This window comes from Ambystoma mexicanum, chromosome 6q (genome assembly GCF_040938575.1).
Source record: "Ambystoma mexicanum isolate Mex_15411 chromosome 6q, UKY_AmexF1_1, whole genome shotgun sequence".
Classification (NCBI taxonomy): domain Eukaryota; kingdom Metazoa; phylum Chordata; class Amphibia; order Caudata; family Ambystomatidae; genus Ambystoma; species Ambystoma mexicanum.
In genome coordinates, this window is record NC_090937.1 from 231930092 (window position 1) to 231954946 (window position 24855).

At 45.9% G+C, this 24855-nt stretch overlaps 1 protein-coding gene across 1 annotated transcript in view; it reads right to left on the bottom strand.

The window, feature by feature from the left end:
- The window catches only part of MANBA (mannosidase beta), a 907503-nt gene that overhangs the window by 323037 nt on the left and 559611 nt on the right, over positions 1–24855 (bottom strand). Inside the window, exon 9 of the mRNA XM_069630691.1 lies at positions 9908–10025. Within this exon, the coding sequence (XP_069486792.1) occupies positions 9908–10025 (118 nt within the window). The remainder of the gene's footprint in view (positions 1–9907; positions 10026–24855) is intronic.

Sequence of the window (24855 nt, forward strand, 5' to 3'; positions counted from 1 at the left end):
CTTATTTGCTTGTTAGTGAATAGTATGGCTGACATCTATTTCATTTAATTTAATTTTATCATCTGTATAGCACCTTTCACCATGGGTATGGTCCCAAAGTGCTGTAGGTTAAACGCCCTTGGAGGGACCGAAGTATGGGAAAGTTAGCTGATGCTAGTATGCATGTGTGCATAATGGCCATTAAAGGTTAGGATGGCTTGGCCGAGTCTCTGTTAGCCACCCATGTCAAATTGGCATGTGTATGGGTAGAGAGAGGTACACTAGGGAAATAAGCTGCAGGGATGTGTGTAAGAGGATAGCACGTTATGTATGTAGCTACAGTTCGAATTGTCGTGAAAGGTAGCTACATTTGTATGGCAGAAGTGTTGTGCAAAGTGTCATTTGAGTTGTATGTGGAAGCAGATGCATGCAGTGGTGTGGCCGAGCATTTGGGTAATTCCAAAACGTTGTTTACCATCCGAGTTTCCAGAAGTGCTACTGGAGTCAATTTATCTATATTTTCCAGGAGTCCATCCTCAGCCGTGTAATTAGAGGATCCCTGTTATTACATGAGCATAAAGAACAATATGGTGTGCATAAGTAGTTTGTCCGAACAAGTATTTAATAAGAGTGGCCCTGAGGCAGGGATTGACCTATTGTTCATGGGTGCACGTTTATTCATCAGAGTTTCGACAATAGAGCATAGGTAGCCTCTTTTGTATAGTTCCACATTGTATAGTGTTAGGGAGAATTCTCTGTAAAGGCTAATTTCCCAAACCTAGTGAGTCCCCCAGCAGCTTTGCTGGATTTTTGGGGTTTATTTTTTTCTCCTGCTAGGAGTGCAACTCTTTTACTCCCACTCTTAGACATGATTTGAGGTGTTCCTTTATCTTTCCGTGTGTTTTATGGGCTATGGGGTCTTTTACTCCATAGGGTCTCATGTGTTTTTGATGTGGGTTACCCAGCACCCTCCATGCCGTAACCAAGGGGTGTCGTAGCGACCCCCCCATCATAGACTCCATACCCTGGGACTGACTACTGTCTCCCAGGGCATGTAAAGTCACCATTGGCTTTACTAGTCCCAAATTATGAACAGAAACCAGTACAAACCATCACATTGTGGACGTACTGGTCGGGGCAATTCGATTGCCCCGGGGTCTGTTGTTCGAGGGGGCACGTCTCTGTCCCCCCTGATTGAGTTTTGGCTGGTGGCAGTGGATACATATATCCTAGCGAATATATCTATATGGGACTTTCCCATTTTCGAGGCTACCAACTTTAATTATTTAATTCTTATAGCCTCAAACATACCGCTGGTTTATTTATTTAATATTTATTCACCGGTTGGTATTTTTTGCCAGAACTCGATTCTAAAATGGCGTTTGTGTTCTCTTCTGTGACTCCAACCCAAGTCGAGCCCTTTGTTCCACTTTTTGGCGGGCTTCTCCACAGAAGCCTCCAAAAGTGGTGCCACTCTGTCTGGGTACCACAGGGGGTGTGGAAGGGGGTTTAGGCACCCTGGACTGAGTTACCTTGGTAACTCAAGTCGCACTCTTGTGTGATTGGCCCAAGTGGTGAGCCGGCCGGCTCCCCACTTAGCATGTTTGATTGACAGCTAGGCTGAATGAATGAGGGTGTGCTGCATAAAAGCAGGGCTTTGGGGACTGGAACTTCAGAAGTCGCCATAGGACCTAAGAATCCGAGGAGGGAGAAGCTGAGCCGACCTGCAACGACGACACCATCGGTGGAGCCCTGCTGAACCGTCTCACCACTTTTCCCGACGACAGAGGAGATCTCCAGTCCGGAGAGTCTTCTTCCTTTGACTGGTGGCGATAACCAGTTTTGCCTTCTTTTCACCTTCCTGAAGCATCTCGTGGCCGCCTTGCCCGTGCCAAGCACCCCGGCAACCGGAATACCACAGTTTACCACTACCGCGAAGAGAAGGGTAGTACCTTTTAAGCGAAGAACTGCGCGGCTGGTTTCTTCCCTGGCAGTGCAACGACCTTCATCTTTCCTCCACGGCGGGACCTCCTCTTCCTCTGGACGAAACACCGATTTGCACCCGCTGCCAGGAACAACTGCCCCCGCTGGAGCTTCCTTCACACTTAAGGTACTGTGTCCCGCCTTGCTTCCCTTGCGACAGATCGTTCGGGTGACAGTAAAGCCTCGACTTTCTAACCTGGGCTGGCCTGGGACAACCTAGCTAACTTTTCCTGACTTTAATTTCATCCTTTTTGTGCAAACTATCTACAAGACCCTTTGGGCATAACCCCACTGTGTGAACCTGGACCCCTTCAGCTTGCTCTCTCCAAGAGTGGGCCTTGCAATTGACTTCCTTGCTCTCCAGTAGAACTCTGCCTATCCTGCCTCACTGTGGTTCTTTTAAAAGTATTGAAACTTGTGTGCTTTCCTAACTCTGACTTTTTCCCTCCCTTTTTTTATAACTTATTAGAGTGCCATCTTATGTTAAGCGCTCACCTCTGTCTGAAAATAAGTGGTGTTTCTCACTAAGACTTGTCTAATAAGTAATTAGGGTTGTATATATATATATAATAGTGACTGTGTGCTGAATTTACTTACCTCTTTTGTGCTAGTGTAATTTACAAGTGTGTCTTTAAATAAATAATTATATACTTTTACACCAAAGCTCTGGTCAGTATTTGCTTGTGCTACTGTATCTCTGTACCTATTGTGTATACTCTACATACTGCCTAACTCTTCTTGAGAGAAGTCTGACTGCTCAGCCACAGCTACCAAGTGAATCTGTGTGGTACAGACTGCTACCAAGTGGGTTTCCTGCCAAACACTTGTAGTCCTAAATCTTTTGCAGTGGTCCCTAAGGGAACTGCACAGGTTTCTTCCTAACATATGACATGACAAAACCTGTTGCTAAATTCATGCTAAAGTGAATATTCGATGTAATATACAATTCATCTTCCAATTGGTCCACTATTAGGATGTCTTCTGTTCTAATGACCCATAAGAGCATAATACTCTGAAACTGTTGGGAGTATTACAGCACGATTAGGAGATGGGTGCAACCTTGAAAACAAGACACATTTTAGTTGCAGCCACTTGTATGAAAAGCTGGGCTTAGATGCTAAAGCAGTGACAGCAGTTCATAAGAGCTGGGGGTACTTGGCAGGTTTGAAAAGCACATGTTCTAGCAGTAAGCAGTGCCTTTTAGTGGTCCTTTGATGGTTGCTCCGAATATGACTGTTGAAAGTGAAGTTCCAACCATGAGCGGTTGTAAGACATCGTCCTCAGCCTGCTGACTTACCATTGTTATCTGCAACAGCGTAGTCCTACTTTGTGAAGTTGATTTGAATGAGGTTTGGCAAGTCCCAGCTGGTTTCGTTAAATAGGTGCGTATATCATTGTGACCGAGAGCCGATGTACAATGGTTGGGTGAGTGGAGAAGTGGGTGTTGCACTCGAAAGCGCTTTTGTTTGGAGACCTTCTTTCCAGCCTTATTTTTCTATGGGGAAGATTCATAATTCCGTCAAAGAGCCCTTCTTCATTGTCGATCAGATCATTCGTAGCTGAGCCGGTAATCACGACTGTAGGTTTAATGCTTTTGTTGTTGTTGTAGGTTTCCATTTTTGCCATTTGAGATTTCCAATGTATTCAATTGGCCTCTTTAGCTTTTTTTATCTTATCACTAATGGTGGAGTAAAATTTGTCAGGGGGGAGTTGACAAGAATTGGAGCAGGTGGTAATTTAGCCAAGACCTCTCTCGCTCCAGAGTTAAAGGCAGGGGGCGCTATGCACTTAGAAGAGGGTACTGGGCCAGGCGTGGCTTCCCGGTTTTCCACTTGTGTAGGGTTAATCATTTCAATGCAAGATGTTTCTATGTTGCATGCTATGTTGGTAATGGGCCTAGGAGTAGCTAAGCTCTAAATGACGTAATGTAAAAGATTGGTATGGTGGTCCTGTTTTCTCTGTAGACCTTCACAAGTAGCAATTCAGGTAGATTATAGGCTTTCCAGAGCTTGACACTGAGTGATAGAAGAAGTATTTTGGTGTTCTATGACACTGGGACTAGCAAAGAATACTTAAGCATCATTATCCTCAGCTGCCTGGAAGTCCCCTAAATTGAAGGGGGGTGGTTGAAAAAGAAGAGGAGTAGAGGTCAATGAATTGTCAGATCCCTATTGCAGGTGCACGTCTTAGTGGTCAATAATTACTTTTCTTGTGTTTCATTGCACAATAACAGGTCCAGTCTGCAGTGCTAGTATATGTGTGCTGGTTTCTAGAGTGGAAGCTGTCTCAAGAGAGAAGACAGCGTTTGTTTCATTAATCTTTGTGGATGCACCTGAAAGCTTCGGGCATGGGGCTACAGCATCCAGCCAAAAGGAGCACAATAGAGATTCAGTAAGTTTGGTTCCTAAACAGGTGAGGAAGATGTTAAGATGGTCTTCAAGAGGGAAAACTGCGGCATTCTGCCTGGGTGCAAAAAACTTGGTCATTTTTACATTGGTATGAAATTCTTCTGGTGCTGTAGTGGGATGTGACGAATCGGAGGATGTCGTCACTTCTCCCCTGAGGGAGACCATTCCCATGGGGCCACGGTGGTGCGTCCACAGTACAATAGTCGCCCTAGGGGTGGTGCACCAAGGGAGGATTACATGGAGGAGTAACCCCCTTATGAGATTAGGGATGGCCATGTTCAGAGAACACAGTACTCAATCGCAGTAGTACACTTAAACCATTCTCCGATGTTTAATTCACCCCTTCCTCCTTTTGGTAGGGCCAGTATTTGTTAGTGTCAAGTTAGTCAAACTAATATACTTGATAAGATTCCAACCTCAGAGTGCAAAGTATATCACATCTGACTCTGTCATGTACTGAGAAGTTGATGATGATCAGGAGTCACAAGATCACGCTGGAGAAGCAGAGTGAGCGTTCTAGCTTCTCCGCGAATGTGATTGGCTCAAAACACTGTCATTTTCCAACGCAGGAGTTTAAACACTCCACAGCTGAGATTCAATGGGAGAACGATACTCCAAGGAGGAAACCATCAAGCCATGCAAGGGCGAAAAGGGCGGGAGCGAGCAGGAGCGAAGCCAAGAGCGGAGGAGGAGAACGTGAGTAAGGTCCCAGAATCACTACTCATGTTACTGCTGTGTGGAACCTCTGGGCATCCAGAGCACCGGCAAAGTGCCCAGGAGAGAGGCTGTACTGCCGGGAAGAAGCAGATGTCAAGATCACAGCTGCTGACCGCGACAAAGCCCCAAACGCGACCGGAACTTCAAGAGAAGCAACAGCTGTTTAGGAAACGCTGGTATGTTCGAGAGGGAAGTAAACAGGTATCTGGTTACCCGAGTGCCACAGGAGGTCAGGGGGAGGAAATAGGTGAAGGCAGAAGCCAGAGCAAGAGGTTCTGGGACCCTGGGAACAAAGTGCGAGTCAGGGACACACCCATATTAAAGTCAGAAACAAAGGCCAATTTGAATGCTGCAAGTCAGGGACCCATACCCATATGAGAATCTGAAACACAAATCTGAATATTGAGAGTCTGGGGCTCACACCCTATGAGAGATAGTCCAAGCTGGGACTATTACTTGGCATGAAAGTATACCAAGCCGATTTGAATATTGTGATTCTGGGACCGGCACCCAAATGAGAAGTTCATGAAAGGATAACTGCTTGGCAGGAGAGTGAACCAAGCAGCTATATTGCAAAACTGGGTCCCACACCCAAAAGAGGGACAGTCCATGAGAGGAAAATTGTTTGGCAGGGAAGCAAACCAAGTCATTTTGAATACTGCAAGTCTGGGACCTGCACCCAAAATAAGTGATGTAAGCAAATCCAGAATAGCATACTTAATACAACATATGTCACTTCTCACTTGGTATACAAGATCAACATCTTTACACAAGACATGTGCCCTAATAACCAATGCTCAGATGCTACCTTTATTCATTTTGTCTGGTCGTATATCCACTATTGAAGACCTTCTGGGTTAAGGTGATGTGCGAAGTGGATAAAATGACCTGGTTAAATGATCACAGAATTGTCCTTACTGGGTGATGCGCAAAAAGGATAAGGAGACACAAATCAATAGACATTGGCTGTCTGTTAGCTAAGGGGGCAATAGCTTTAAACTGGATATCAATCTCAGGTTGCCTGTATATCTTACTGTATTCAAAGGAGGAGAATAGGGGCATTACGACAGAGCATGAGGTATTACAACTGATTATGGCGGGTCCTAATGAGGGCTTGGATGTATGGAATAAGGATTATTTCTGAAACTTCTGTTTCCGCCTAATGTAAATCCCCTGTAAGGTGCTATGCAACATGTGACAGCAGCAAACGCCTCAGGAATAGCTTCTTGTAATGTCAAAAGTGGTCAGATTTGTCCCATTAGTATGAAGCTGCACACATCAATGGCTCTTAGAATGAGCATTGAGCTGTTTCACCTTGTAATTTACTGTCAGTTTTTACTAGTGCAAGACAATCAGATGCTTGCTTCTTCTCATTTCCTTCTTTCTTAGATTGTAATGGGAAATGGATTACATTAACACTGTAAGGGTGCAGAAGGAGGAGACTGACACACAGGTGGCATAGTGATTGCTATAGACTTTTATTAGTCAAGAGAATAAAGAGAAAACCTAACTTTCCCTATGTCCAAGAGGAGTTTCCCTACCTCAACTAAAATACTAAGAGTCTGGTCAGAATGCCTGTGTAAATCAATAGTCCAGCATTGCGTGTCAAAAAGCCAACCTCTGTCCCTTACACTTAAAAACTAAACTAAAGAGAAAGTAAACTTTCTTGGTCCAGACAAATTACTCTCATCTTCTGGGTTGGGGATAAAAGTTGACTTTTCTGTGTTGGTTGTGCAATTTGGGAAAACCATGCATTGTGGGTGATGTCCCATTTGCCTGGGCAAATCAACGGACAATGAAGATTATCCCTGCTTACAGCGCAGGCAGTCTTGATTCTATTAAAGACACAGTGGGGAGCATTATGCTTTAACTTCATTAATCTACTCTTCAGCAGTTTAAACAAATAAAACCGAAAATAAATCAACGTTCTCATTTGATTTCCTTTTTGGGGGAATAGTTCCCTTCCCCGGGTCAAAATTGTCCTCCAACACAAAAGACAAGGTCCACACACCTTTATTTGGCTGACACACTGCTTATCTTGTAACACTTTGTATCAGAAAGTCTTTTCAGGTCTGGTTACCGGGAGAAATACTCCCTTCTCCTGGAATCTGAATTTTATAGTTCAACACAACCAGGGGGAAAGGCTCCCTTTCCCTGGCCTTGGTTACCAGGAGAATGTCTCCCTTATGCTGGTATCTTGGTTTCAGTGTACACCAGGGAGAATAACTCCCTTCCCCTGGCTTCTCTTGTATTTGGTTACACCGTTCAAAACATGAGGGGGGGATTTACTCCCTTCCACTGGTGTCTCTTGTATTTGGTTTCACAGTTCACAACATCAGGAGGAATGACTCCCTTCCCCTGGCTTTTCTTGTACTTTAGTTTTGGCAGATCTGGTTCACATTCCTGCCAGGTATTGCCACAAAGAAGATAACTTTGGATGGATCTTCTTTTGAAGTACGGGTCCCAAACCCTAGTTTCTCTATGGCTCACTTAAGGCAGACCTGGTTCACTCTCCTGCCAGGTACTGCCCCAAAGAAAAGGATTTGTCTGTCTCTTCTTTTGTGGGTGAGGGTCCCATAACCGTGGGTGTGCTGGTTTTCCTCCTAGCCCCTGCATTGTGTTTTTGGAGTCCTGCACGACTCCCTCACGCCCATACCAACCATCCCAGCAACCGTGTTACCTTTTGGGCTCTTGCTGGTTTTCTCCATTAGGTCTCATCTTCATTGAACTGCAGCTTAGGTCTCCTCCCACCCCCTGTTTCTCTTGTTCTTTGGCGGACTGCAGCAGGTCTGCAGCATGTAGTTTCTCTCGGCGTGCACATCTAAACCTACGCGCACCATCCAGGCTCCTCGCACGTCTGGATCTTTGGCTTGCCAGTTTTCTGTGCGGTCCTTCCAGATTGGACCGAGTAGGGACATCGCAGCTCCCTTGTTCGCGTCCTGATCAGCAGTCTCTGCTCGGTTCAGAGAGTGCTTGACACATGAGTAAGTCCTTCCATCCTCTTTATTCTGAATGGGCACTGATAACTAGAATGCTCATTCAAGTTCTCATCATGGCTCCTCATTGTCTGCACCTCCTTCTCATCTCAGTGCTTTTGTGAAGAGGGAGTCATCCTTAGGTAGTCCCTACTCTTCCTCGTCTCAGAGGATCTTATGCCAATGGCCCTACACAGGTACATGGGGTGGTTGGGCATATTCTTGAATGGACCCCAGGTGTAGGTTGAGGAGGGGTAATTGGGAGGGGGTCATACCGCGTTCTCCCTAGATGTCTCTCTTTTCCCAGAGGGGGAGTCGCTCCCCATGAGATCCTTCTGCTGTGTACCATTCCCAGGGGCACTATCGGGTAGTGGCCTGACCTTGTTGGCCTCATAATTAGGGGTACCTCCTCATGGGGTTGGGGGAAGGGAGGACGACATCTAGGGACTCGTCACAACACCTTTACTTTTTATGTGTCTTATTCAAAGATGCAAATCTTATGCACTGACTGTGTTGCTGGAAGTGAAGAAGCTCAATAAAAAGTATCTAAAATAAAAATAATGGATTCGAATGACATAATTCTTGAGAAAAACTAGGTAAAAAGCTGCCTAACTTACAATTGGTTCTGTAGTGTAACACACAATAAAAGTGCAATAGATGCCAGGTTACCAGCAATACACAGAAGCACTTTACATACAATTCACCCACATATCTAACAACACTGCCACTTTAAAACACCCTCATGATGTTGCGGCCAAAATGTATGCCAGCATTCTGACTGTAAAACACTTATGAGGGTTCACACAATATATGCCAGCATGGCCCTGTAAAATCCTATTTAATGCTGCCTGTGCCCAAATCTATGCCAGTATTGCCACTGCAAATACGTTCAGGTACGCACAATATGTGCCAGCATGTCACTGTTAACTCTCCCCCAAACACACGCACACACAAAACATCTTCACAAAACACACACACACATTCAAACGCTCTTGCACACACACAGCATAACATTCAGAGCCTGCATGTGCGCATACATTTACTTTTAAGTTTTTGAGAACCCTTAATTTCTATGAAGAACTGATTGTGTCCACTCAAAACCAAGGCAGTAGCCAGGACTTCAGAAACCGGAAGAGGCCGACAGCAGAGAGTAACCCATATAGACAGGTGGAAAGCACCCGGGTGTGGAGGAGGAGCTACATAAGGCCCTTCTACCGTTGCTGGCTGTGCCACTGCTCAACCACTCCCTTTTCAGGAGTTGTTAAACCTGATCAACCGCCCTGTTTTGTCTTTCAGACCATCCAACCCCAACCTGCTTACTTTGAGAACAAAACTGTTGAGCGATATTGTGGTGGTCTCTGGTGTTCTGTTGACATAAACCTCATCACACAGGACAGCCAGAAAAACCTTCCTTTGTTGGACTAATAGTGTAATAACATCTATCCAAAGCCTAAAATGTAATGGAATGAAATTACATCTGTGTCGCTACTTCCTCTGAATTTGTTGTAAGGCATCCTCATGATTACCTATTTGCGATATTGTGGACAGTGATCTAAAGTCCTACTGATTGAAGATTAAGGGCCTGATTCATGGAACGTTTTCCTATGGGATTGCGCCATTATAAAACACTTCCATGAATCATGCCCTATATATCATCCTTCCTCTAGTTTGTCTGAAGTAATTTAGAAGAGTTAGTGCTATACAAAAAAACAATTAAATTGTAATATACACATTTCATAATTGCACATTTTCCAATCTTATGTAATAGCAGGTATGCATTTCAGATCAAAGTAAGCATCCCTTCCAGAAGTGCCTCCATGTTGATAAATGTAGAAATAAATTTACCATTATTCCAAGTTCATCGCAAATATCATAGAACCCATCCTGCTCATATACGCCTCCTCCCCAAACTCGCAGTGCATTCATGTTGGCATCAACTGCAGACTGCAGAAGACGTCGCAACCTTTTAGATAAGGAAAATATTGAGAATGGTTTAGTCAATGGTAAACATTTCTGAGAAAATGTTTTTAAAGGTCAACCTTTTCACTAATTTGCACATTTATTTGTAAACTCCCCATTAACTAATCAAAACAATTAGCAAAATAGGAACATACTGTTCGACAGCTGATGGCATAGTTAGGTCACTTGCAAATGAGGCAATGCAGAATATTTCTGTTCATGAGATTTCTGTGTTTAGAGTTGTATGTGGCACAGCCCAGTCTTCTTTTCATATGAATAAAGACAAACACAGACCAACACAAATAAAAACTCTACAGGATCAAAGCAGCAGGGGAAAGCAAATCACATCTTCTAGCATAGGATTCCAGTTGCACTAAAAAGAAATATGAAAGATTGTGTGATTTGTGAAAACCATGCATTTACAAATCTAGTTGTGGGTGCTGTCCCATTTGCCTGGGCAAATCAACGGACAATGAAGATTACCCCTGCTTACAGCGCAGGGAGTCTTTATTCTATTAAAGACACAGAGGAGAGCATTATGCTTCAACTTCTTTAATCTACTCTTCAGCAGTTTAAACAAATAAAACAGAAACAATCAACTTTCTCATTTTTGTTCTTTTTAAATTACATTTCAATTCCTTCCTGTCTCCTTCTGTAGTCCATGGCAATTCCTATCTGTGCTACTCTCTAGCCACTTCCTGTCCATAGCTCCACCTCTTCTTTGGATGCTCTGAACTGATCCACAAACTCTGCAACTGTAAATAAGTCACTCAGACAGTCAAAGATCCACCTGAGAATGCCCAGGTACGAACTTCTCCAACCAAACCAACTCTACAAGTCCGAAAATGGACACACACACGCCCTTCTTCTGCAATCCCAGCTGGTCAGCCATTCTTCGGTTCATCTCCTGTGAAGTCAGAAGGACAATCATTAAGGAGGGAGAATCCACTGCTCTGTCACTCCAATAGGGAGAAAATAGTGTTAGTATTAATTTACTCATACAGTGCATGCGGCGGTCGGGAATGAAATGCTTGCATCCGTGTCTTTAATAGAATCAAGACTCCCTGCGCTGTAAGAAGAGGTTATCTTTATTCTATGTCAAGACCGTAGGTGGGCATTATGCCTGTTCAAAGCTCTGCATGATTACTTCTGCCACTGACTCTACCAGCTTGAAATAGAACATCTTAAAGCAACTGTCAGTAGACCAGTCTGCTGTTCTTAAAATGTATATCAAAGTCACGCCGGCTGTAAAAGCTTTGGCCACCATAGCTCCTCTCACTTAGTGTGCCCCGAATCGAGATAAGTCTATGCCTGCTTGTTGCATCACTTCTTGGACCCACCTGGCAATGGTGGCAGTCACCTACGCACAATCATCAGCTGCGGAACTCCAGCCAAGCGTAATACTGACGTTCTGTGTTCATTCTCCCAGATGCAGGCCGCCACACATATTTGTGCCTGCCCGGTCAGATATGGGCATGTAATCGATAATGTGTTCGTCTTTGTCCTCCTGGCCAGGGTGAACGTAACCCCTTCAGGGCTGTATGTCTTCCTATCTATCTCCAGGGCCTTCATTTCCGAAATTCTCTTGCACGATAGTAGACACAATAGCATTGCTAGCTTCCCAGATAACTGAGACGAGATGTACCTATTTTCTGGCCAGTTCGCAAGGAACTGCAGCACCACATTCACATCCCATAAGAATGCGTATTTCAGGACTGGTGGAACCCTGAATCGTGCCCCCTTCATGAGTCTGACTACTGCCTGGTGATCCCCCTGTGGTGCTCCATCCACTGCTGTGTGTCCGGCTGAAATTGCTGACCTATAGACTCCTACTGTCCTGAAGGCCTTGCTTTCATCCAGACGGGATGCCAGAAAATTAAGCACTGCCACTACAGGGGCAGAAACGGGAAGAATACGTCTCCCTTTGCACCAGAATTCCCCCTTGCCCCATGCTGCAATATAGTTCCTGTGCATGGAAGGGGCTTTGGTGTCAGATGAGTTTGGCAGCGTGGCTCGAAATGCCTGTCAAAGCCATCTTCCCCTCGACACCTTGCAAGCCATCAGGCAGAGCGTGCCCGTCCCTCTCAGAGGATGAAACGACCCAGTTGGGCCCATTAGCCAGTGTACCCCTGACGGGAGAATTTGTGGGAGATCCGTGGGAAGTTCCATCTGAGCTGGAAACCATACTTGCGATTTCCATAGTGGCGCCACAATCACTATTGTTGCTCTCTTACTGCAGACCTCTGCCAGAACTCTGCTCATCATCAGGAATGCGCAATGCACTCCCCCAATCCAGTCTTGCAGGAACGCATCTGTTCCTAGAGTGCTCGGGTCTAATCTCCAGCTGAGAAACTCTGTCTGCGCGTTCAGGCTGGACGCAAATACATATGTGTGGAGTGGCCCCCATAGCTTATCCAGCTGCTGGAATGCTCCTTTGCCGAGTTTCCAGTCACTCGCATCCGCCAGATGACTTGAGTTCCAATCCGAAACCATGTTGAGGGTTCCGGGGAGATACTCGGCCCTCACAGAGATTGCCACCTGAAGGCAGTAGTGCCAAAAATCTTTCGCCAATTCTGCCAGGAGATGGGACTTTGTCCCTCCTAGCTGATTAATGTAACTTACTGCCGATATGTTGTCCATATTTAAGAGGATGCAGACATTTGCTCTGTCTTTCGTAAATGCTTTTATTGCGAAGACCCAGCTAACAATTCTAGACAGTTTATATATGGGACGTCATTTTGGGGTCACACTTGCTACCCCTGTGGTCTCCATTGCTACCCCTAAAAAACAAACAAAAACGTTTTTTTGGTGTTTTTTTTTTATTAAGCTCCTGGGCTGTGGCCAATGCCATGTGCCTCTGTTTCTAGAGTGGCTGGCTTTGTTGTTCAGGCTTCTTAAAAAAAACAGGGGTTCCACAAGTGTAACACTTTGAGTAGTGACACTAAATATGAAAGAATAGGAATAACAAATAATTTGTCCTTCTGGAATTCTAAACAATAATTGGCATACTGATTAAAGGTTTATTTCAGGCACACTTCAGGGAGTGAGTCCCTGATTTAGTCTGTTCTTAAACACCTCAAATTCACAATGCAGACAAAATCCTCCAAAAAGCATTTAGAGTAGAATACGCATCCATTTCGGACTACGTATTTTGCTTTTTTGCAAAGTTGCAGTTATAGCATGTTTTTTTCTGCCGATACATACGATCATCCATTCTTGTATGAAATGTATATCACTATTGTAAGCTTATTTTTCATAGTGTGCTTAGAAACAATGCTATGTGTGACCACTTCCTGTTTTGTCAAGGGGTAAATGGTCATGTTCCATCGCTTCCTGTGATGTCACTGTGGGGTGGGGTCAAATTACATCACTTCCTGTGATGTCATCAGAGGTCAAGGGTCATGTGATGTCACTTCCGCTACCCCTGGCATTTTGGTGAAATTACATCCCTGGTTTATATGTAGCTGTAATTCTTTGGCGCTCCATTTGCCCCCTGTCTCGAGTGCGCCACACCTGGCTCCCCAGCCTGCCCTGCTGGCATCTGATTCTATAACTAAGTCTGGCCTGTCGCCGAAGATTGCACGTCCATTCCATGCGTCCATGTTCTGTAGCCACCATTGTGAATGTGTTTGAATCCTGATCTAAAGGTATCGATTGGTGGTACTGCAGACCCTGCTGCAGGTGCCTGATTTTCAGTCTCTGGAGCATCCTGTAGTGCAGAGGCCCCAGGAATATTGCCTGTATGGAGGATGCTAGTAACCCCACTACTCTCGCTAAAGCTCGGAGGGAGATGACTTTCTTGATAAGGCATGCATTTATCTCCTTCCTGGTATCTCGCATCCTCTTCGCTGGAAGTTCCAGAGTCGCTCTCTGCGTGTCTACCACGAAGCCTAGGAAATGTAATCTCCTTGCGGGGGACATATCCGAAATCTCCTGATTGAGCAGAAACCCCAGGGATGTCAGTAGGTTTTTTACCCATCCTGTCTGGTATATCAATGTCTCCCTGTCGTCCACAAGCAGGAGGATATGGTCGAGGTATAGTATTATGCGAATGCCTTGCTCCCTGATGGCTACCGCTACCGGTCTCATTAGCTTAGTAAAAGCCCAGGGAGTTGAAGAGAGGTCGAATGGCAAGGTCTTGAATTGCCAGAATCGCCCTTCCCAGCAGAATGCATCTTTTAGGTCTATTCTAGCTATCCAGTCGTCTTTCCTTAGGGTGTCCCTCAGCTGGTGAATACCTTCCATCTTGAAGTGTCTGTATATCACCCAGCCGTTCAGCTCCTTCAGGTTTACCCAGAGGCGCACTTTCTCATTCCTGTGCACCAGGAACATATTGCTCACGAACCGGGGTGTGTGTGTGCATAGCTCGATAGCCTCCTCCGTTTCGAGCCATAGCAATTCGCTGTGATGGAGCTCTTGCTCTGCTTGCGACATGAAAATGGGGACTGGGCTTGCTACCTGGCGTGGATCTTGTATAAACTCTAGGTGCAAGCCTCGGGTGGTTTGCAGCACCCATGCATCACTGGCCAGGGTGCGCCACTTTTCCCTGAAACGCAGTGTCCTCCCCTCTACTGGAAGATAAGATTAGAGCCTCACCTGCGCTCGCTCCTTGTGCTCTCCCAGATGCTCTGCTCCTGCAGCCTCTGGGATACCTTCCCCTGGATGGGCAGAAGGAGTCTTGCTATTGCGACTCCCAGTAGAGCGCTCCGACACACTGGGGTCTTCGGGATGACGATAAGCGGGGTCTGGCAGCCAGTCCCGGCAAAACCACTGCTCATGAAAATCTTTATGAAGGCTTGTGCCTTCTCTAGAGAGGTGTATGTTCCAACAAACCTACCCATCTCTTTGCTGAACGCATATCCGAAAAGGAGCCCTTTCGCTGACTCTCTTGCCTCGTACGTGGCGGGGTCACTCAGTTTAGTGTTTATTTTCAAGAGAAGTCCCCTCCGTCTCTGAGAACATGGCGCAGTTACCATTGCTGAACAAACAACCCGCTTGTTGGGCCCAGCTAGCAAACGTGTCTGCATCCACTTCTCCCGTATGCCTGGCTCTCTCTACCAGGTCCATAATTATGGTTAACGGCCCAGTGAGGTACTGCAACTTTCCCAGTACCTGTCCATACGTTTTCTGAGGTCTTTTAACGTCTCTGTGACAAAAGCAATAATTTTGGGGTCAAGTTTGGGCGATTCGGGCCACCTTGCCTGCTCGATCTGGGCATGGGCCTTCTGCTCTCATGCGCTGCCTGTTGTCTTTGTCTAGCACCTTTCTAATTCTCTGCGCCATGTATTTTGCCACTCTAGGGGAGGGTTGGCTGTCTGAAGATTTAGGGTTCCTAATATTCTCTGTCTCGAACATGTCCGATATCTCAGTGTCTGACTGTAACGCTCACCTGATTCCCGTAGAGGCGCCGGTCTTGACTGGGCGTATACCGTATCTTCAAAGGTGATGTGTAACACACGGCTGGCTCTTTGGGCTGGACCTCTGTGCACTGTATGCCTGACTTGAAGGGTAAGATGTCTGCAGATAGAAAATATGGGATTAAGGAACTGGGTTATTGAATGTCTCTCTCTTCTTTCCTTTCTCTTCTCCTGTAGAACCCCAAAGGTTAACGCTCTCACCTTAGGTAAGTGAACGCCGTGCTCTCCATCTGCCTCGGGGCAGGGTGCTGTAACCAGTTTCTTCACTGGATAAGGGGAGCAGGCCTCTTGACTTCAGAGGACTGCTGTCCGTCGTTTACTGCACGAACGGTAAGTTTCGAGTAATTCTAATGTCTTTAAAGTATTTAGTAATGATGTTTCTTGTTTTGCAGGGTTCCGGCGATGGCAGATGACGGGCTGAAGTGAGTTGAAGATGGAGCCCGTGTGATGAATAGAAGCGCCTGGAAGCACGTAAGTAAGCGTTTGTTGCCTGCTTCACGATGCGCTCTGTCTTTTTATTTTGCAGGTACAAGTAGTAATGGCACGTGAGTATTAAAGTTCCCCAATGTCTTTAAACGCACCTTGTTTTGTCTTTCAGATGCTGGAATGCAGTGTGAAGACCTCCGGAGCGCACGAAGAGTAGGTAAGCCTTTGTCTTTCAGATGCCGGAATGCAGCGCGAGGCGTTGGTGACAGCCGATGGACCAGGTAAGTGAAGAGCTGTCACTGAAGACCGTAATGCTAACCTGTTCTTTCTTGTCTTTATAGGTGTTGCTGAAGACTGGATTCAGGATGGTAAGCCTTTTTCCTTAGGCCCAGGATCAGATGCAGAAGACACGATGAGCGTTCTGCTGCAGAGGATGCAGAATAACGCAAAGCAAGATTCATCCATCGGGTGTGGTTTAAATAGCCTCCTGTAGTGCTTAGGTGTCTCCTTCCACAGCCACGCCTAGGTAAGAAAAGAGTTCCTGCTTTCCAGAAGAGTTCCAGTGTTTTGAATCTAGGGAGTGGCTCCTGCCCCACCCAACAGGAAAAGTAGTTCCAAACAGAAGAGGATCAGAGACTCAACTGGCAGGCAAGTAAGCAGCATGGTCTGCTGCAGGTAAGTCCACCCAAGCATTATGAGCCCGGCGCTTCCAGCGCTGGGACTGGGCATATTTATGAGCCTGGTGCCACTGGCGCCAGGACTGGGTCCCAAAGGTCCCAATTGGGACTGGTTGGCACTCGGAACCTGGGTTATGGATCTGCTTCCAAGGGAGTTGGGAAAACCCTGACCTTTTGGAAGCAGAGATCATGACACTGACCCCACCAAGTGCTTCTCCTTCCTTCCTGGCTCTCGTGCGGCCTATTTTGGCCTACTGTCTTCCTCTTGCAAGTACGCAGTAACCTCTGGTGAATCTTCTTCAGAGATATCTGACTCGCCCATATTATCTTCTCCTGGGGTGGGGATCAGAAAGCTTGGCACTGCTGCCCTTTGGAGGAAAGCTTCTTTCAGCTTACCAAAGGAGCCAGTCAGCAACCTCTGGGGCTTGCTGTTCAGTCCCATGTTGTGAGCCCGGGGGAGTAAAAGAGATGTTCCTCTTCTGGGCTGTGGTACTCCCCTGAAGACTCGCTTTAGTGATTGCCTTGGCGGACGTGCTTACTTTACTCTTTAGGGTGTTTTTGCTTCCCTGGCCCAGGGAGCAATCCAGGGAAGCCAGCCTCTCTTAGATGGGTTTTACCCCTTCAGTCAGTGCTTCCACCAAAGAGGTTGCAAGCACCTGCTTGAAGCTGAGCGCCTGTTCGCTCTCTGCCTGCTCCTCCTCACACCACTCATACTCTGACATGTTTATGCTTGAGTGTCTCTTAAATGCTTCTGTGTGCCACTGCCTGAACTGTAGCAGGCTGAATTGCATGTCCGTAGACTCAATTGGGTGACAATGGCTGAGATTACACCCACAGTTGCTATGCTGCTTCCCTTGCCTGCTGGAATAATGCTTGTAGTATATTATGCTTGCCTGCTATTAAGTTTATATTATGCTTCAATTAAGTCTGCAGGCTATCTACCAGCTTCTCACTTCCTAGCTCGGAAACCGTGTCCTGGTAAAGCTGTATGCTTCAGAACATGCGCCGCCTGCAACATTAGTTTCTCACTGTTTTACTGGCGTCCGCTTCTCCCAGTCTTAGTTATTTTATCACACAAATGCTCTTAACGAGCGTTGAACATCCCCTGTGCCCCACGGAGCTACCTTTTCCGGAATGGCACGCTGGATGTGCTCGAGCCACATCGCTTGTGCGATGCAGCTAACTCTGTCCTCTCAAAGGAGAGGGCTACGGCGTTCTATGCCACAACCACTGTCTGTGTGGGAGACCGATCGGGTCCCAGGACGTGCTTGTCATGAAGCACAGGAGCCGCTCGGCTCGGGGACGGACGCAGCTATTCTCTTATGTTTGCCTGCTATTATGCTTGTTCTCTGTGATCTCGTAGCACCACGCGAGTCGCTTGGCCAGCTCGCATCTGGCAGATGCAAATGAACCGAGATCCTGCTCTGAAATGCTTTCAGAATGTATCGCTGTGCTGCCTGCCTACCCTTCGCGTGCTGGCTTCCTAGGCAGCTAACTAAAGTCAATCAAACTTATATCACAAACTTATAAACCATAGACAATAGCAATCAGTGCCCTCTGCAGTAAACTTATAGACTTATCTTGCTGAAGAGCAGGAAATGAAGAGGTGGAGCCATGGACCGGAAGTGGCTAGAGAGTAGCAGAGACAGGAAGTGCCATGGACTACAGAAGGAGACCGATAGAAAAGGTAAATGTAGTTTAGAAAGAATAAAAATTAGAAAGTTGATTTATTTTCTGTTTTATCTGTTGAAACTGCAGAAGAGTAGATAAAAGGAGTTGAAGCATAATGCTTGCCTCCAATCTTGACATTGAGGCAATCCCATTGATAAGATTTAAGGGTCTTTATTTTACCAAACAACAGTAGGGCATTGGGGTAACTGAGGTCATGGTGTGGATCAGGGAGTGATACAAAAAAACAAGTTTAACTTCCACTTAGGATTGTGGTCCTCAATTCTTCCCTCTCTCTTTGCATCTGCCCTCTGGTGGAAAAAGTCACTCAAAGTCGTTGAGGTTTTAAGAGCTTCACGTTTCTTGCATGTGTTGATGAGATGCATTTCTTGTTCGGATGTCACTGATCTGCTGCTCTTCCTGCAAACCTTGGAACTAAGACTCTGGTTCACTGGGTTGCCTAGACGTGGGTCCGGCATCAAGACTCTTGTACTCAAATTGGATTCTTGGGGATTTCAGGCTTCACCCGTTATGCAGGTTCTCGGGCCTTCCCATGTGTGCTGCTCCTGCACCAAGCTAGAAGCTGGTCGAAGAACTTAAAACCGTGATCAACCTCTTCTACTCTTTCTCTCCTTTTTTCTCTCTTGCCTCCTTGTTATCTTTTCCTTCTATCCTTCACGTCAATGGGATCCTAGCCAACTGCTTACTTCTCTTCACTTTCACCTCCCCATCGTCCTTCTTGTCATGCCTGCTGATAAATGCTGTCCTCCTGTTTTCCCAACATTCAAGGCATTGGATGTTTCCGAAGCAAGACGTCCCCGTTTGCATATAGAACGGCTGCTAAGCCGTTATACATGCGTTGGAAGTTGTTGGGGCGGTCACCATGGTGACTATGCAGCAGTGCGATCGTACGCCGCAAGGTGAACATGATTGACATGTTCCCAAGCGATCACGTGGATGCAGCAAGTCACGTGTCGCCTATTTAACCAATCGCTATGCGGGAAGCCGGCGCTTGTGATCATTACCTCGTTCTGTCTGGGGCGGTTACAAAGTTCCATCTAGCTCCTGATACTCCATTAATCACATCCAGCTCGATCTTCCTCAGAGCTCCAGTTCTTGTCCTTGCACTGTTAACCCACATTTTCCCAACAAGTACACCAAAGAGGTGCAGCTTTGGTGCACTGTTAACTCTGCATTCTCCTCACAACATCACTGAAGGGTTGCAGATTTGGCATTCCATTGACTCCTCTAAACTACATGTATTGGCCCAGACTCCTTGTGTTCTTCCTTTACTGTGAATCAGTGCACAGAACTCATGGACGCTCTGCTGTTTTCAAAGTGCACCAACCCAACCAAAGAGCGTCCCTCGTGCCGTACGGGTTAGCTCCATACTACCCTTCCCGTTTCCTGTTTCCTTAAATGTACTCTTGGACTACCTGGACCATCATCTTCCCATTGGAGAACATCTACACTATCAGTAAGAAGATTTTTAGAAGCCATACTAAGGGACAGGGGGGTAGGAATACCACCTTGACAAGTTCATTAAGTACCATCATTTCTTGCTTTGCAGAGCTACCAAGAGTGAATTCTGTTTCACCTCTCCTGAAGCTCTGTATTTCACATCTCCAGGTCAGTTCTTGAACATCGTCTCGTTTATCTCTAACCTCTTAGTAGTATAGCTCCTAATGTGTGTTTCTTATTACAGCCTGGTGTATTCCGGTGCTTCGGGTCCTGCACCCTTTCAAATGATATACTCCTCTAGCTTTTCATGTTCATCTTGGCTAGTAGGGGGTATAATTGGGAAGGTCTATTATTGAGGTAGCAGTCCGTGACTTGCCTGTCCTGTCCGGCCAAAGCAGAGAGGTACCATCTTGCCTCACCTTTTTCAAACTTGACTTTGGTAATCTGAATATTGCTTGTTACTGGCTTTGTCATTGACGGATAAGCACAACACTCCTCACCTCAATTACTACAATCAGCTCCTTCCCCTCTTATAACTCACTCCCTGCCTCCTATTCACTTTTTTGTCTCCTGCACCTCATCCTAACTCTCACAATCTTGTTTTATATTGTGCTCCTTTGTCCCACCAGGGAACACCAGCAATATTTAATCGGTGAAGCATTTCCAGGTGGATAATTGGTAAATGTGACCATTGTGTGAATAGTGCATGTCCCGACTCCACTCACCCTCTTGTTATAAAATAGCCCAAAGAAGTATTCACTGCCACTCAGCAAGCAGTATCCAGTTCTCTACTTTCCTCCATCTCTGCAAGCATCTGATCTCCTGTTGTGCACAAATGTCCATGAGCTCTTCTGGACAGGGCTTGCGATTCGATGTGCGAGTGCCGACGGCAAGTCTCTATAGTTTCTCAAACCAATCCACAACATGGCCTCTGTGGATGCCTGTGTGTTTACAGGTCTATAAACTGCTAGGGCCCCGAGAAGCCAGTTCCCTTTGATATAAATTTGACCCCTGTGTCTAGAGGGTGCTGGAAGTTCCGGATCTGATGTGTGACTAAGGCAACAGAGGCTGGGATGCTCCTTTTTGGCACAAAATGGTTTAACATAATGGGCCTCATTACGAGTTGGAGGCAGCCCTTAGCTGCCTCCAAACTCGGGTCCGGTACCGGGTTCCTTGAATGAGGAATTACTGGGCCATTCCAAACTTGGAGGACCCGGTAGTTCCTCATTCAAAAAACCCATTCCCCATTCCCATTTGAGCCCCCATAGGGCTCCCTGGTCCCCTTGCTGGACCTGCAAAGGACATCTGGTCTGACCAGACGTCCAGAGCGGGTCCTGCAAGGGAACCTCGTAATAGGGCGGAATGGGTTTAGCGGCACCGGCACCATTACCGGTGCCGTTAAACCAATTCCGCCCACCTCGTAATGAGGCCCAATGTCACTGATCTTTGAATGGCTGGGAAAACGATTAAGAAGTAGGGTATACAGTCTTTATAATGAAAATGTAATAACAAATGAATATATAACGAAAAATATAACGCAAATGTATGTGGGGGTGGGGTAAAGGGTTAAATCTTGTGGGGAAGTGGTTGGGGTGGGTTTTTAGCCTGGGGAAACAGGGTGTGGAGGGAAAAAGAAGAAAATGAAAATGTTATTTTTTTGTAGTTATTTATATTTTCGTTATATATTAATTCATTATTACATAATTCGTTATAAAGACATGTAACCGGCAACTAGATGGTCAATCCTCACAGACCTCTACCCTTTAGCGACCTTGCCTCCCTTTGGACAGGGAATCAGTTACACTTCCTCCAGTCGGCCTCCCTCGGTTATAATCACTGCTTAACTGTCTTAGCTGGGTAGACGGTTTTGGAGGGGCTGGGCATACAAGGCTGGAGAGGGACTGGTGAGCCTGGGTGAGGTTCTGTACTCCCCCATCAGGGCTGGAAACACCAAGCGGTGGAGGAACCTGGCCCCAAGGGGTCACCCCAGTTACCACTTCTCATGACATCGCCCATCTTCAAACATGCACCAACAAGAGGTTTGATTTGATCGATTTCCAAACATTATAATAAATGGTATTGATACAATATTGTATCCATAGCACGTTTGTACACAAGCGTATTGATTTTTATCTCAATGGAACTAAATTGGTAGACTGCAAAAAGGTGAAAGCCTGAGTCTGCATTTAACACTGGGAGAGCAGGATTCACACTGATCTTTGAAGTATCTCAATCACAAGATCACATCTCCTCACTTGCTTGCCTATTACCCACGGTGTGCACAGATCTGTGCCACACATTTGGGGTGGTGTTGGGTTACCAAACAGTTTACATAAAAAAAGATAATTGACTTAGTCTTTCTCAAAAACGCATGAAAAGTGTTCTTTAAGACACATAATGCTACTGAATATGCAATACGGACTTCATGACCATATTGCCTAACTACATTTAGCCATATAACATTGGAAATGTATTTGTCTTGTGGTGCTAATGTACTTTAAAGGATAAAGGTATTACATATTCTTCGCATACATTCAAAATGCACTCTGGCCTCCCTTCCCCACGTTTTCAGCACGGGACAAGGCAGGTCACTCGAGCAAAGCACACACTCTGGGTTCTGCGGCACAAGGATACAGTTCGATTTTCCAAGTTCAGGACCTTTCGTGTCTCGCAAGTCTATTAATGCAGAGGGCCTGCTGTACCAGAAACAACACAGAAATTCTCTCTTCAATATTCAACTGGGGTGTTCAGCCTGGATCCTCCTCCGCTGGGCTCAGATCCTTTTTACACACAAAAAAACAGTTAAATATTGGATCCCCTCTGCCGGGCTCAGATGCCTTCCAACAATGTTCAATTAGTCTCCCTCAGGAGGGATCGGACCAATTTGGATTTATATTAAACTATCGAAGACTTTCGAATGTGCACAGCATTTAGCTTGACCAATTGCAGGACCACTTCAATCTCTTTTCCACTCAGCATACGTTGGATACCTAACAGAGACTTTCGAATGAGCATCCACATAGTGCCGGACCACTCTGTGTATGGTATCTTTTCTTGGTTTCCCAAAGTTCAGTAACAAAGTTCAACTATTTCTTTTGGCTGTCAATTGTATTTGCATCGCTTATCCCATACGCATCACACACTGTTCTCTTTATACAATGTTGCCACTTGCAACCTTGGTTCAAAAAACAAGCTGGTTTGGTATCAGTCTCTCTGACTCACCTGCTGTGCTTTCTTTTCGGACATCACTTTGTTGTAGGAGCCAAGGACAGTAGCATGGCGGAAAACGCTCCTCCCAGCCTTGGTTATCGATGCGGAAGAGCCCCAGGTACCTCTGACACACTGTGCAGGTTTGATCAGCCTTAGTTCCTGGTGTTTGGTTTCTTACTTTCCAAGGTTCATGAAAGTAACAGTCTTTATAGGTCATGGGTGCTTCCCTCCTTGCAACCCTCTCCGGTCTCGCCCGTCTTTCTCCTTGTATTAAATGGCCATCTTGGAACTGCTGTTTCCTCTTGAGTTTTGCCTCACTCAGAGTGTGCTTTCGTGCTCCGCCTTTCATCCATGTGGGGAAGTGTGATGGAGGTCAGGTGTGTGTAATGATCTGTAATTGCCTGACCTTGCCTGACCATGGTGTTGGGACATGTCAGGTATAATGCTCTGGTGTTAGTCTGTTGTCACTCACGGGGAACTATCCGTGAAAAAGTGTTTGTGTAGGGAAATCGGGTGTCGAGTTCCTAGGTATCCTACCTGGTAGGATGGGGAAAAGATGTTATAAGGAAGGGGATACCGCGTCTCACCCTCCGGTGTCCCACTACCACTCCCCGAAGACCCCTCATCAAGGTCATCCTCCCGCACTGGTCCACCCCCAGGAACTGGATCCAAAAGCGATGGCTGTGTCCTACCCACGTGGATGACAGATCCCCAGGGACTGGTGGGTGAAACACCTTCAGGTTTCTCACAGTCCATTTCATCCTTTTATTTACTGTTATTTGATTTAAGTGTGCTGGATGCTATTACTCTTCTTGGCCTCTGGAGACCTGGTTGTTCCATCTCAAGTATGTTTTTTTGTATCTTTAATTGTCCACTACTTGGCACTTGCAGATGTTTTTGCTTCTGCTTCAACTAAGAGAAATGTGCTCTGCGTGCATAGCTTATCCTGATTAACTCCTTTTGTACTCTCTAATTATATGCTGCTGCGTCATCCTTGGTCTTACTAAAACAGATATTATTTGTTCTTCACACAAAGCTGTTTCTGCAGCATCCCCCAGTCCTGCAGCCTCGGTTTGTCTCGTAGGTAGTTTCAACATGATCCAACATCCATCTTTTCATCATGGCCGCTTTATACACGTTATAGTTTCTATTGCAGCAAGCTTCTATTTGTCTCATCTACCTTGCGTTTCTGCTTAGCTACATTCGTTGAGCTTCATCTCACTTATCTTTTCAACATAGATTTCTTCATCTCTCTTCACTCAAATACTTTATTACTTCAATTGCACCTTCATTCTTTAAGTATCTGCATATCGTTTCCATGCGTTCTCGTGTCTTCCCTTTATGATGTCACTTTACTCATATTAGTTTGCACTTACAGCTCTTCTATGTCCAATGGTGTATGTCGACATCCTTCCACTACTTCAGTACGAGGGTACCTGCGATACGGCGGTCTAAGTGCATGATGACTCTCATATCTACGGTGCTGTATTGGCATGATACTTGGCATCACACACAGCGCTCTCTTGCTGTTCTTCCAATGTGCCAGGGGTGAGAGGGTGGGCACTAGAGATGACATTGCCTGCTCCTATACATTCCCCCGTCTGTTTGAGTCCTCAACCACCTCCTCAATCTTCTTTACCTTTCCTTCACACTGTTTTCTTTGGAATCCATATCTTTGACACCCCCCTCAGGTGACCTGCATTCTTTATATGCTCATCCACACTCCAAGTCTTGCGGCAACACTTCTCAGATGGTTGATAGAATATCCAACGTCCTACGTAGTTCTTAGGACAGTAGAACTTTGTTCCTGGGGGTGCCAGGGTACTTCATTTCATGTGGTCTTGGGTGGTGTCCTCCTTTTGCATGTGTTCACCATTTTCAGTATTTATGTCAATCATTATCTTCATCCCAACAGCTTTCTTTGCTGTCTTCTGACATTTGATGAATGATGATTCTCACAACACAGAATCCCAGC